This window comes from Phaseolus vulgaris, chromosome 6 (genome assembly GCF_051622355.1).
Source record: "Phaseolus vulgaris cultivar YP4 chromosome 6, ASM5162235v1, whole genome shotgun sequence".
NCBI lineage: Eukaryota > Viridiplantae > Streptophyta > Magnoliopsida > Fabales > Fabaceae > Phaseolus > Phaseolus vulgaris.
Genome location: NC_143503.1, coordinates 18,273,543 through 18,288,051, shown reverse-complemented (window position 1 = coordinate 18,288,051; position 14,509 = coordinate 18,273,543). Strand labels below are relative to the sequence as shown.

General features: G+C 28.9%; 1 protein-coding gene across 1 annotated transcript; it reads right to left on the bottom strand.

Annotated features, from left to right (window-relative positions):
* Positions 1 to 11,327: 11,327 nt before the first annotated feature.
* On the bottom strand, positions 11,328 to 11,960 carry LOC137833380 (uncharacterized). Its single transcript, XM_068641731.2, has one exon. It carries the CDS (start codon positions 11,958 to 11,960, stop codon positions 11,328 to 11,330), a length of 633 nt encoding a protein of 210 aa, XP_068497832.2.
* Between the last annotated feature and the right edge of the window lie 2,549 nt (positions 11,961 to 14,509).

The window sequence follows — 14,509 nt, the reverse complement described above, 5'->3', positions numbered from 1 at the left end:
CTTCCTCCTACCACTCCCACCATTTGAACGGACAACCTTGGTCTTGCTTCCAATCCTATCATGCACTCTAAAACTAAACATTTTCGAGTTAGACCTTTACTTTGTTAGAGATGCTCTTTAGCAAAGGCAACTGCATCTACTCCATGTTCCCGCAACTTTTCAAATTGCAGATATATTCACAAAACCCTTAACGACCACCACTTTCACTGCCTTCTCGCGTAAATTAATGGTGTTAGACAAAAACAACCATTAATTTAAGGGGGGCTATTAGTATATCTGTTATAACCTCTTTCATACGTGATCATGTAACTCAGGGTTTATAAATACCCATCTCTTTCTGTCATAATAATATACAGAGTTTTATCTTTCTCTCTCTTGCTTCTCTTTCTTCCTCTCCAATACTCTCTCTCTTCCTCTATAAGATTTCCTCTCTCACTCCTCTGAAAAAAACTCAGTAAAAGTTCAAAGAGAATGAAAAAGAATATATAAAAAACAAAAAATTAAACAAAACTTTTAGATGTGTACTCGCATAATATTGACACAAAAACACACCTAGGGAGAATGAAAAAGAGAGGGAAAAAAAGTGCACAAAGATACAAAAGAACAAATTTGCATATAAAAGAGAAGAAAAATGAGAGACAAATAAATATAATGATAAATAATATATAATCATAAAAAGTGAACAAAGAAGTTTGGTAAAGTAAAGAAGAGAATGTGCATACCTAAGAAGAATGAAAGAGTTCTTTTTGTTGAAAGCATGAAACTTTCTTCTTCTTTTTTTCCTTGTATCATTACACACCGTTATACTTTTGGGAAAAAGGGTTCACTTCTTAGATCCAACGCTAATTGAGAAAATTACATGTTTAATGACATTGCGGGGGGTTCTTGGATGGTGTAAGTGATTTTTTCCAACCATTTTGAAGAAGAAAGGGAGAAGAATGGGGTTTGAAGGGAAATGTTTGGTTAAATAAGTGGAAAGAAGAATGACTCAACATTTTGAATTATGTTTACAATTACTCCTTAACTCATAATTCAAAATTTAAAATTTAAAATTTAGTTTTTAAAAATAAAGAAGTCATAAAATGACAAATATCTCCTCTCATATATTTTTAAAATAATAAAATAAAATATAAATATAAAAATTAAATTGAAATAAAATAAAATGGAAGTTAAGAGGAAAATCCCTATATATAGGTATAGATGTATATATTATAAATTATTAAATTTTAAGAAAAATAAATACGGTATAAGAATTTTTATTAAAGTGAATTTTAAATTATTTATATTCATTTAGGTACATGGTTATAAATATATCAGTTTTAATATTTTGTTATCTAAACATTATAATTTAAAATTAACCTTGAAATATGATCACTAAATACAAAACAAACACTTCAATAATATTTAAAAAAAACTCCACTGCAATTTGACTATAAGATCACAATAATAATTTCAATAACATTTCAACTTAATATAAAATAGTGGAAATATATCTCATCACATATTTTCTTAATCTTCTACTTCAGGGATCCACCAAATCCCTTGATCCTAATTTTTCTTTTTTCATTCAGTCTCGTTTATCAAAGTTTAACATAGATATTTTTTTTTCTTATAATAATTAATCGTCTCTTTCAAGTTTCAACTCAATATGCTTCAGTTTTTTAAAAATGAAATTTAAAAAATATAGAAAGGTTTCAAAATTCTATGGAGTATAAAGTTATGTAAGAAAACTAAATAGAAAAGCTGTATAATAGATATCAATCACACCCACTATTATAAAAGGTTAAGATATTAAAAAGTTGCAGATTAAAAAAAAAATACCTATTCTAAAACTCATTTCCATTTGACAACTCATGATTACAATGCAGTTTCGTGGAAGGTAAAAAATGGTGAAATGGGAAACTGCTACGTAAATTAAATTTAAATTAAATTGAAAATTGTTTCATGGCCAGAGAAATTACGAAAGGACCAAATATTATTTTAATAGTTGTATCTGTTTTGTTAATGTCCTTTTGAAATATAAAATTAAATTACTCACAAAAATATAAATATTTTCTCTTATATATTTTTAAAATAATAAATTATTAATATAAATATAAATAATAAAATAAAATTACAATTAAGAATGAAATCTCTTTAAAATAATAAAATAAAATATAAATAGAAGGATAAAATTTGCATAAAATAAAATAACAGTTAAAGAGAATAATCTTTTATATAAGTATCGATTAATAGATATTGAAAAGATGAAATATCGAAAACGAAATGTTCATGTATTTCCCTCATGCTTCTGCCAATCATTTTGTTTTTGTTAATTAACTTCCCAACTAACGTCATACAATTTAAGACATAAATATATTATATATTTATGAATTATATAAATTATAAATTATATAAATTAAAAGTAAAAATTTATGTGGATCTAGGTTTTAATTTTTTAATAGAAAAATATTTTTTATGATTGATTCAAAAGAATTTGTTCTTTATTTTTTTAATCATAATAAAATTTTATATAATAAGTTTGAATTTTTAAAAAGTTAATGTATTTTTAAAATCGTATTAAATTTATATTAGAATTATAAAAACTTTAACAAATATTTTTTAATTAGACATTTTACTTATACATATCCTATGAGTATTATATAAGTGTCAGTGTTCGATATTTAATGTCTAATATAAACACGTAATTTAAGAGGAGTGTTCGAGTTTCATAACTAATATCTCGTATTCTTACTCATGCTTTCGTTGAATTCACCGTTTCAAGATCAAAAGCCGCCAACCACCGTTCAGAACCGCATGCACTGCACCAACCACCGCTTCAATTCTTGCTTTCAAAATCAATAATGGATTCTAGATTTCTAATTGTGCCAGGATTTAGTTCTCCCTAAAAACATTCACCGAATCGAAACGACATTGTTCCACCACCCACTTTCAAAAATATTTTCAGTCACAACTTTCATTCAAGTTTTATTTCATGCCAACACTACACTAAATTTCAGAATGTTGCATATAGATTATTATGATACGTAACTAAATTTAACTTATATATAAATCTTTAAGAATAACTTTAGATAATTTATCTAGTCATGCAGATTAAATAATAGTTATAAATAAAATAATTATTAAATTATTTAAAATTTAATAATTTTAGAATATATTATTAAATTATTTTTTATAATAATTTAATTATAATATTATTTTACTAAATAATAAATATTATTTTATAAAATAATTTTAATATTTAAAATGGAGATAAACAGGTGCCAATTCCTCATATAGCACTATTTAAATTTTTATTTCCCCATCTAACACCCTTTTACTTTTATTTTTCTATCTAGCACCTTTTTGTTTTTATTTTCCTATCTAGCACCATTTCAAAAAGTAAAAAAAAATAATAAACTAAAAAAATTGATAATTTTAATTTTGAATGCATTAAAAAATAAATATTTTTAATGTTTAAAATAGTTAGAAACATAATTAATAAATAAAGAAATGATTTTTTACAAAATAAAAAAAAAAGTAATAAATTAAAAATGTTTAGTTTAAAATTATTTTTTTAAAGAATGAAGAAAATAAAAAATTAAACCCTACAACAACATAAAAGTTGAATCTATAAACATAAATTAGTATTTATTTTTATTATTATTGATGATGTAATCATATTAATTTAAAGTAAAAAATACAGGACATAATTATAAAAAGCTAAAGTCAAGATAATATTGAAGTGTCTGCCCTAAATGCAAAATCCTAAAAAAAAACTAATGCAAATGCTACACTTAATGCTTAAAAATGAGAAGAAAAAATACGAAATAAATAAGTATAGAAAATAAAAACAGCAATAATAAAAATAAAAACAAAAAACATAAATAAATAAAGAATGGTAGAAAAAGAAATAATAACTAAAAACATAAAAGATATAAAATAAAGGCAAAACAAAATAAGATAAAGATAAAAGATATAAAAAAAATCAAAACAAGAAAAATATAATAGATATAAGGTGATACTAAATAAGTATATGTTGATCATAAAAAGGAAAATAAATGAGAGATGATCATTCATTTAATATTTTCTTCAATGACACATTAAATAGTTTGTGCGAAATGAAACATAATTAATGACGAGAAGTAAATGATCTAGTAATGTTGGGACACGTTCTTTTTTTGTGTCATAATGTTTGACAATATGAACATTTTGTTGTTCGATCATGTTGTTCTCTTATGTCCATATCAATCTTTATTCGACTTGACTTAGGTCTCCCCTTTGAGGTTCTTTTCATGTCAGGATTTCGACATAATATTTGACCAATGTATGCAGGTCAATACTCTTCATTTATGAGTTCACCAACTAATCCTTCGTAAACATGAAAGACATGTTGCAATGCATTCAAAATTAAAATTCTCAATTTTTTAAATTTATTATTATTATTTTTTTACTTTTAAAATGGTGGTAGATAGGAAAATAAAAACAAAACGGTGCTAGATAGGGAAATAAAAACAAAACAGTGCTAGATAGGGAAATAAAAACAAAATGGTGCTAGAGAAATAAAAGTTTAAATAGTGTTATATGAAGAATTGAGTCCGCCTATGTTCCTGCTAGATAAATTATTTTAATAAATTATCTTATTATTAATAAAAATTATTGTGTATTATCAACATATATTTTAATAATTATTTTATTAAAATATATTTTTGATCAATTTTATTTTAATATTATTTAAATTATCTAGCGGTTATGTATTCGCATTTTTTAACCTAAAGTGGTTATAGAATATCCTTCCATAATTTTAAATCCTTGTGTGATTACTACTGTATTTTAGAAGCAAATATATTTTCTTTTCATCTTTTGGTCTTGTGATTACTATTGTATTTAGGAGAAAATATATTTTCTTTTCATCTTTGGTCTTAGTATTATTATTGATACATTTAACAACAAATAACAACAAATCAGAATTTCAGATGAGTCAATTGTGAATTTGGTATATACATGAAAAATAGAAAAAAGGTTTTCTCAAACTAAAAAGAGTAAAAACAAAAGAGGTCAAAATTATTCTTATCCTACACGCTGATAGTTACAAATATCAAATATTATTGATAACTACTTATTATTTTCTTTTTTAATTATTTTATTTAAATCCAAAAAAATTATGAAGCTCCTCTTAAATGGTGTGTCAGTTGTATCAGACACCGACACTCGTATGACACCTGTAGAACACGTATCCGTGAAGTGTCTAATTCAAAAAGTATTTGTTAGATTTCTGATAATTCTAGTACGATTTTAACACAATTTTAAAAAGAAAAAATACATTAATTTTCAAAAATTCAAACTTTATTGTATAAATTGTTAATATGATTATAAAAATAAGAAACAAATCCTTGTGAACCAGTCATGAAAAACATCTTTCTGCTCCAAAAAATAATCTGGAACATACTTGTACACATAAATCTTTATTGTCAATTTATATAATTAATAATTATATAAGTGTCCCCGTGTCCTATATTTTAGAGATTTTACATATCTTCGTGTCCGTGTCGTATCAGTGTCCGTGTCAGTGTCTGTGCTACATATCCATCAATTATTTTTTATATTTATTTTATTATTTAAATCTAAAAAAAACTGATAACTACTCTATTAATTACAAAGTGACAAAATACATCTCTTCACGACTCATCACATGCATTCTCACAGTGAAAATCTCCACAAATTAAATAAATAAAACACACAATTATAAGATTCTCCGGATAATTATCATAATTATCATGTCTCATCCATAAATCCCAATGCACAAAGACCATTTCGGTTGTAGGTCCTTATACTCTTAAAAGAAGAAAAAACGATGAACTCCTTAACGATGTGGTGTTGGGAGTAGTCGAAGTGATCTTCATTGTCGGAAGCATTCACAAGAATCATGGGATCATAACTTTCACCTATGCACCTAAGTACCAACAACGTTGTGTGATCTTCATTGTTTTCTTTCTGGCTCTAGATTTTCTCTCTCTCACTTTCTTTGTGAAAAAAAGCTTAGTATAAGACACACCTAGGGTGAATGAAGAAGAGAGGAAAAAAGTGTACGAAGACACGGAAGAACAAATTTGCAAAGAAAAAAAAAATTGCAGGGAAAAGAGAGGAGAAATGAGAGACAAATAAATATAATGATAAATAATATATAATTATAAAAAGTGTGATAAAGAAGTTGGGTAAAGTGAAGAAGAGACTGTGCAAACCTAAGAAGAATAAAAAAGTTATTTTTGTTGAAAGCATGAAACTTTCTTCTTCTTTTTTCCTGCATCATTACACACAATTACACTTTTGGAGAAAATGGTCAGCTTCTTAGATCCCAAAGTGAATTGAGAAAGTTATAGGTTTAATGACGTTGCAGAGAGAGGTTCTTGGATGACGTAGTAGTTTTTCTGAACCATTGAAGAAAAAAAGGATTTGAACCGCGCTCCCTTCATATCTTCTTTCTCTCTCGCGAAATTTGAACATACATTCCTCTCTTTATGCAACTAATTTTGAAAATAAACCACCTCATTCAATTCAAAATCGCCCCTCCACCTCTCTTTCAATTCAAAACCGTCCATATCAAATATTTTTTTTTTTCAACAAAGAATTAAATGATAAAGGAACACATTAGGGGTGTTCCAACCCTTGTACAAAAACCATCAAAATAGACCTACTTATCATTCCTATATCCCAAGAGATAGTTCTACCATCTAGGTTTAAAGATTCCAAAAGAACTAACATAATTCTCTCCCAATTACACAATTTTTATAACTATTACAAAAGGATACATCAAGCCATACCCATATACATAAAACTAGGAAACCCTAAACCCTAAGTCCATATCAAATGTTTTAGAAAAAATAGGAAATGACGCAATGTTCATAAACCAGTAATAAAATTAAATATTGATATAAAGATAAAATACGAAAAAAAATTAAGAACACTTAAAATCAAAATATTGTTATTTTTTCAGTAAATTAAAAAATATTATAAAATAAAAGTGAAATCTAAAAATATTTGATCTTTAAAGAGAATGTGTAGAGTTATTAATATATAAATAAATTTATTGTAGAGTTAATTTTACTTAATAATTAATATTATTATAAAAGTACTTATGAAAAAATAACAATATTTCGACAACTCTTATTTTATGTTCACAATTTTATTATAATAGTATAATAATGAAATGTTTTAAATAAGAATTATTAAAATATTTTTTTTTCTAAAATATTAAGAGAGTATAGACGTAAATTCCAATAATATATATTTAAATAAAATTTGTCTATCATAATTATAAATACAAATTTTTGAAAAAATTTAAATTAGATTTTCATTTTTAGTAACCTTTGAATATTTCATGTGAACAATGAAATGTAATGAACATTTTATAAAGTTTAACTTAATTTAAACAATAACTTATTATAACTTTAATTATAGTACATCCTAATTCTTTTATTTTATTCTTTAAATTTTTAAAAATGGTATAAGTTGTTTTATGAAATTTAAGATAATTTTTAAATTAATCTATATTTAATAAACAAAAACTAGTGAAATAATAATTTTAAAAAATACAGATAAATTATATTTTATTTATTTATTTAGAAGAAAAGTTATCTTTTAGGAACATTTATAAAAAGAAATATTTTTTTTCATCTTTCCTCACAAAGTCACAAGAAAAAAAATGGAACCAATGTCAAATATTTTTATTTTATTTTAATTTAACACTAGTTTTGAAGTTTTGCATTGACACAATAAGTGATGAAACGCAGAGACAAGGGGAGAGAAGATGAATAGTAACTATGAGAGAGAAACTAAAATATTCTAATCTTTCTATTAATGTAATACTTCTACGTTTTTCATACATTGAATTGCATGCACTGAGTCATATATATACATGAGAATAAAAGAGGGAATAAGGGCTCAGTCTAACAATTTCGTGAGAAAGGGCCCAACCCAACAATAAAAAAGCAGAGAACATCAAAACGCTCCCTCAAGCTGGTGGGTAAATGTTTAACACACCAAACTTGGAAAGAAATTTGTAAAAAATCTCTTTGTTAAGAGATTTGGTAAGAAGATCAGCAGGTTAGTTTTTTGTGCGGATAGGTAGTAAGTGGAAAAGACCATGACGAAGCTTCTCCCTCACTACATGACAGCTATTTCTATATGCTTCGTTTGTTCATGAAAGCTATTATTTTGTGCTATGTGCCTTGCTGATTGACTGTCACAAAATAAGCTAGCAACTCCATCAGAAGTAATGCGTAGATCTTCAAGCAAGAAACTTAGCCATTGAATCTCACAGCTAGTAACTACAAGAGCTCGGTATTCCGCTTCTGATGAAGAACGAGATATGGTGCTATACTTCTAGGTTCTCCATGATATCAAAGATTCACCAAGGAAAATACAGAAATCCGTGGTAGAACGTCGTGTTGTAACGCATGATGCCAGTCTGAGTCGCTGAGTGCCTTGATTCGCAGGCTTGTGTCTCTAGGATAAAACAGTCCTTGAGATGGAGAAGCTTTTATGTAGCGGAGAATTCTTTGTGCAGCTTGATGGTGTGCTTTCGTAGGTGCTTCAACAAACTGACTAAGGAATTGCACAGAAAAACTAATGTTGGGCCTTGCATTTACCAAGTTTTGCACTCAACATCCCCTACATCTGCCAAAATCTCAAGAGCGTACTTGCATTGACAAACATGAATTCCTTTCACAGTCCTAACAATCTCTAGACCTAAAAAGAACTTTAAAGGACCTAAGTCTTTTATTTTAAAAGTTGTATTTAAGGAATCTTTTACCGTATTGATGTCATTTGCATTGTTTCCAACAATGAGAATATCGTCTACGTATACAAGAAGAGCAATGAAGGAACCCTCAACATTTCTCACAAAAAGAGAGTTGTCAGCTTTGTAGTGATTAAAATTAATGGAATGAAGGAAGGAGGTAAGCTTATCATACCAGTGTTTGCTTGCTTGCTTTAGACCATAGAGGGACTTCATCAAACGACATACCTGATGTGTCTTCTTGGAGGCAATGGCTAGTGGCAATTCCATATAGACTTCTTCTTCTAAGTCATCGTGCAAAAAGGCATTGTTAACATTGAGCTGTTCAAGGTGCCAATTCATGGTGGATGCTACTGCAAGGATGGTGCGAATCGTTGTGAGTCTTGCCACAGGTGAGTATGTTTCCATGTAATCAATACCTTTACGTTGTGTGTAGCCCTTTGCCACAAGCCTTACCTTGTATCTCTCTATGTCTCCGTTAGCTTTTCGCTTAATTCTGAAAATCCACTTGCATCCTATGGCTGTTTTGTTTGGTGTGAGCTCCACTATTTTCCAAGTTTCATTTTCTTCGAGAGCTTTTATTTTTGCTTTCATGGCTTCCCTCCATTCAGGATATTGCTTGGCTTCCTTGTAGTTTTGAGGTTCATTTTGGCATGAAATTGATAAAGCATATTTTAAATGACTTTTTGCTAAGCCTTTGTAAGATATGAAAAAGCTAAGGGGATACAGTACCTTGCTTTTCTGTGTCACGCTGCTGCATGGTGATGCCATTATGCTGTGATGATAATCCTCCAAATAATTTGGTGGTTTCTTGATCCTTGTGGATCGTCTAGGTTCTTCTTGTTCAGTGTTCTCTTCGGTCACAATAGGCTTAGGAGAAGCAACATCATATATAGTGAAATCAATGTCTTCGAGTGTAGTATCATCACTGTTTTCGCTTTTTGGGTTACAAAAATAAGTTTCATAAAATATCACATTTCTTGATATAAAGATCTCTCTAGGGTTAACATCCATTACCACATAACCTTTGGTACCATGTTTGAAACCAAGAAAGATGCACTTGCGTGTCCTAGGATCCAGCTTGTGTCTACTTTGTTCAAGAGTAGAAGCAAAGCAGAGACACCCAAATACCTTAATGTTGGAAAGATCAGGTACGCTCCCATACATCAATTTATATGGGCATTCGTTTTGAATAACAGGGGAAGGTAAGCGATTTATAAGATGCACAGAATGTAAAACAGCATAAGACAAGAAAAGGTTTGGCAAGTTTGACTGATACAAAATGCAGCGAGCAATATTAAGGATGTGTTGGTGTTTTCTTTCCACAATAGAATTTTGTTCAGGTGTTTCATTACAGGATGTTTGGTGAATTATGCCATGTTTATCATAGAAATCTTTCCAACAAAACTCTTTTCCATTATCAGTTCTGATAACTTTTATACCTTTATTAAATTGGTTCTTGATGTGAGCAATGAAATGTTGCATGTAATCTCTAGTTTCACTCTTACTTTCCATAAGATGAATCCATGTATATCTACTGTGATCGTCTACAATGGTTAAAAAATATTTGTGACCATGTAGAGAATGAACATTTAAACGCCCCCATATATCCATGTGAATCAAATAAAAAACGTGTTCGCTACTAGTTTTGCTTAAGGGAAAGGGAAGCTTATGTTGTTTAGCAAGATGACAAGGAGAACATACATCTATATCAACTGAGTGTATATTAGTGTATTGCTTAGTAAGTTTTTCTAATACCCCTTTTGATGAATGACCCATTCTACAATGCCATATATTGAGACCTTTAGCAACTTCAAAACTTCCTTGCTCCTGCAAGAAACAGATAAGGTTTTCTTCCTTATCAGTGTGCAGATGATACAACCCATTCACAATGTTAGCTTGACCAATCATCTTCGAAGTAGATCTCTCTTGTATCTGGCAAACATTGTCAGTGAAAATAAGCTTACACTTCAAAGAAGTTATCGGCCTTTGCACAAAGAGATTATTTAAAGTAAAAGCGGGTATATATAATACATTATGAAGAGTAATATTATGAGTCAAAATGATAGTTTCAGCGTGAGTAGCAACAACATTATGATTATTGGGCAGTTTAATATTCACCGGCTTTATCTTGTAATAGTTTACAAAAGAAGAAATAGAACATGTTACATGATCCGTGGCCCTAGTATCAAGTATCCAGAAACTTTTACCTTCCTTACCTGTGCTGTTTGTTTTTGAAAAATCTCCAATGCTGTTATTTACCACTTTCTGTTTTCCTTTGCAGCCCTGAATCATATCCACAAGCTGTTGTAATTGCTCAGAGTCAAGATTCTTCAGAACTTGATCATTGTAAGTATCATTGTGTGCGTTCTTTTCTTTCTCTGTTTCACTATCCATAGCATTCGCAACATGACTCATTCTTTGTTTGATCCAAGGAGGAAACCCATGCTTTGAGTAGCACTCATCGGCCGTGTGATTCATCTTATTGCAAAAAGAACACTACTTTCCATAATTCTTTCCTCTTCCTCTTTCATAGTTGCGCCATGCAGGATTAGTACCATTGTTCTTTCCGTTCATCTTTTGACCATATTGGTTGGCATTGTTGATGAGGATTTTTGTATCCACTATTTTCATTTAGATGTCTCTCTTGTTGCAGAACCAAAGAGAAGAAACGATTGACCCCTGGCAGAGGATCCATGAATATGACTTGCGTTTTTACAATGTTGTAGCTCTCTTCCAATCCCTTTAAAAAACACATGATTCTCTCTAATTCCCTGTATCCTGCTATGGTTTTTATCACATTGCACGTACACTTTGATTTGCAGGTGCAGGCAGGTAGAGGATGCAAAGAATCCAGCTCTTCCCATAGAGTTTTAGAATCAATGTAGTACTCATTGATGCTTTTTTCACCTTGTTTGATGGAGTTGATTTCTTGCAGAAGGTCAGAAATGCGAAAATGAGTCCCTTTTGAGAATCTTTCTTCAAGATCTTTCCATAGATCTTTTGCATTATCTATGTACACAGTGCTTTGTTCAATTTGTGTATTAAGACTTCTTGTAATCCAGGAAACAACCGTAACGTTGCATCTCTCCCGTGCTTCGTATTTGACATCATTACATAAGGGTTCAAGAATCTCACCATTGACAAATTTGTATTTGTTTTTCGAAAGTAACGCACGTTTCATTGCTCTGCTCCATGAATGATAATTTGTTCCATCAAGATGTACACCATGCCTGGGTTTTCTCCAGGATGGAGATAATATGGACTAGCGGGATTTTGTTGATCATTCTTGAGTGAATCTTGCACACTGGCAGCCATTTTCAAAAGAACAAAGCAAGAAATAAAAGAAAACAAAGAAATGAGAGAGCAAGAAGAGAAAGCAGGATTAAGAGAGAACCAGTTGCAGCGGAGAGAAGAGCGGGTTAGACCATTCTGATACCATTTTGAAGTTTTGCATTGGCACAGTCAGTGATGAAGCGCCAGACAAGGGAAGAGAAGATGAACAATAACTATGAAAGAGAAACTAAAATATTCTAATCTTTCTATTAGTGTAATACTTCCACGTTTTTCATACATTGGATTACATGCACTGAGTCATATATATACATGAGAAGAAAAGAGGGAATGAGGGATCAACCCAACAGTTTCGTGAGAAAGGGCCCAACCCAACAATAAAAAAATAGAGAACATAAAAAACTAGATTTACTATGACGGTTAAAATATAATTCATTATAATAATTATTTATTATGTCGGTTTATCTTAGAACCCACATAATAATTATCCATATAATTACAAATATGCCATCGTGCCATTTATTGTGATGAGTGGTTAACAACCGTCATAAAAAGTTGTCATAAAATCCTTATTTTGTACTACTGGAAATTCATGTTTAGGTAATCTAGAGACCAAAAAACAATTATCCAAACATCACCAAAATTTATTATATGATAAAATAAGTTGATAGGAACATTTTCCTCAATTGTCCCCATCAATATTGATGACTAAATCCTAAGGAAAAACAGATACTAAAATATCTTTAAAGTAAAAATGAACTTACTTTGTTTGAAAATCTGATTGAGTAGAAATGTTCTCTAACTCCTCAGCTACAACATGGTGTGTTCAGATTTTGGAATAGATAAGATATGAGAATTTTGGTTTAGAAAAGAATTAAATAGGGTTTTGGAATTTATTTTGAAAACATTAGAGAATGAATTTTTTTGCATAAACTTATTTAGTGGATGAAAATTTCATTTAACAAATTTCGTCTAGAAAGGAAACATTACTTTTTGGACTTGAATACAGTTAGCAAATAACTTTCTCAGAAAGTGTATAAATTCACTTATAAGCAAACATTACTCTTGGGCTTTATTCTATCTTTAAATAAATTAATTTTATGGATTGGTTAATAGGTAGATTGGAGAGAGCATATGTAGTTGATTAATTTTATTTATATTTTCTCTTCATTTTTCAATGGTGCAATTAAACTTTTTGCATTCTGTTGATTTTGTTATCTTGATGGGTATGTAAAATGATCCCATGCGAGATGTTGTTGATCATAAGTATCTGCATTTCAAATTATTTAACTATAAATACTTTTTAAATTTTGATAATACCCTTTTTTTATCTATTAAATAGACTAGGTCAAAGGCAATTTGTGTCAAAAAAAAGGTCAAAGACATATCTTATACGTGTGATAAGCAAAATGTATTAAGAAATATATAAAATCAAAACACCCATTTTAGAAAACAACTTTGAACATAATTCATTTGTTTTTAATCCAAGTACTCAGTTTAATGTTTATCAAGTCCCAACTACTTTGTACCTTAATGATATAATGATAGGTAACTAGTTATAAATTTAACTAGCAAAGCCAAAGACATATTATTAGACATACATATGTATGTGTCCAACTAACAACTCTAAGTTTATTATTACACAAACATATATACATGTGTCCAAGTAACAAAGCTAAAAAGCTTATGACAAAGAAAACAAAATGAGAAATTAAGGAGGAAAACAACTTATTGTTTTAAATTTTAGAATTTTTAAAACCCTAAACTCTAAACAAAAGACAACTAACTAGGGAATGATATTCTTATTTATTTCACTAACAAATACCAATATTTTTTTACCTAAACATAGTGGTCAAATTCCTAAACCACCATTGGAATTATATACATATCAAATTCCTCAGAAGTTCTAAGAAGTATAAAATTCATCCCAAGTCAACACAAAATTAAATCATAACAAGAAAACATTTATCCAAATAAGATCATCCAAAAACTAGTCAAATGCCTTAAGTTTCACTGTCTAATTAATTCACCTATATAAAAAAACTAGTTAAATTTCTCAAAATATATAAAAACATCAACAAACTTCAATCAACTATCAAACACGGTCTCACCTTAACACAACAATAAGTATTATTACTTTTTGTTATTTTGTTATAATTTTTTGACAAAAAATTTCATTTATTGAATTATCTCTTAATATTTAACTACTTGTTATAAATTTTAATTAAATATCCAGTCTTTAATTTATTTAACCACCAACGTAAAGTACTTTTCACAAAATTGAATTTAACTGGATTAATTTGATAAACCTATAACTCAACTTAACTAAACTAAATCCAATTTCTAAACCAATTCTGATAGCAAAGAAACAATCATAACTAATGGGAAAGAATTGGACTCTAACTTCACTTTGAAAATGTTTAAGACAAAAAAACAAGT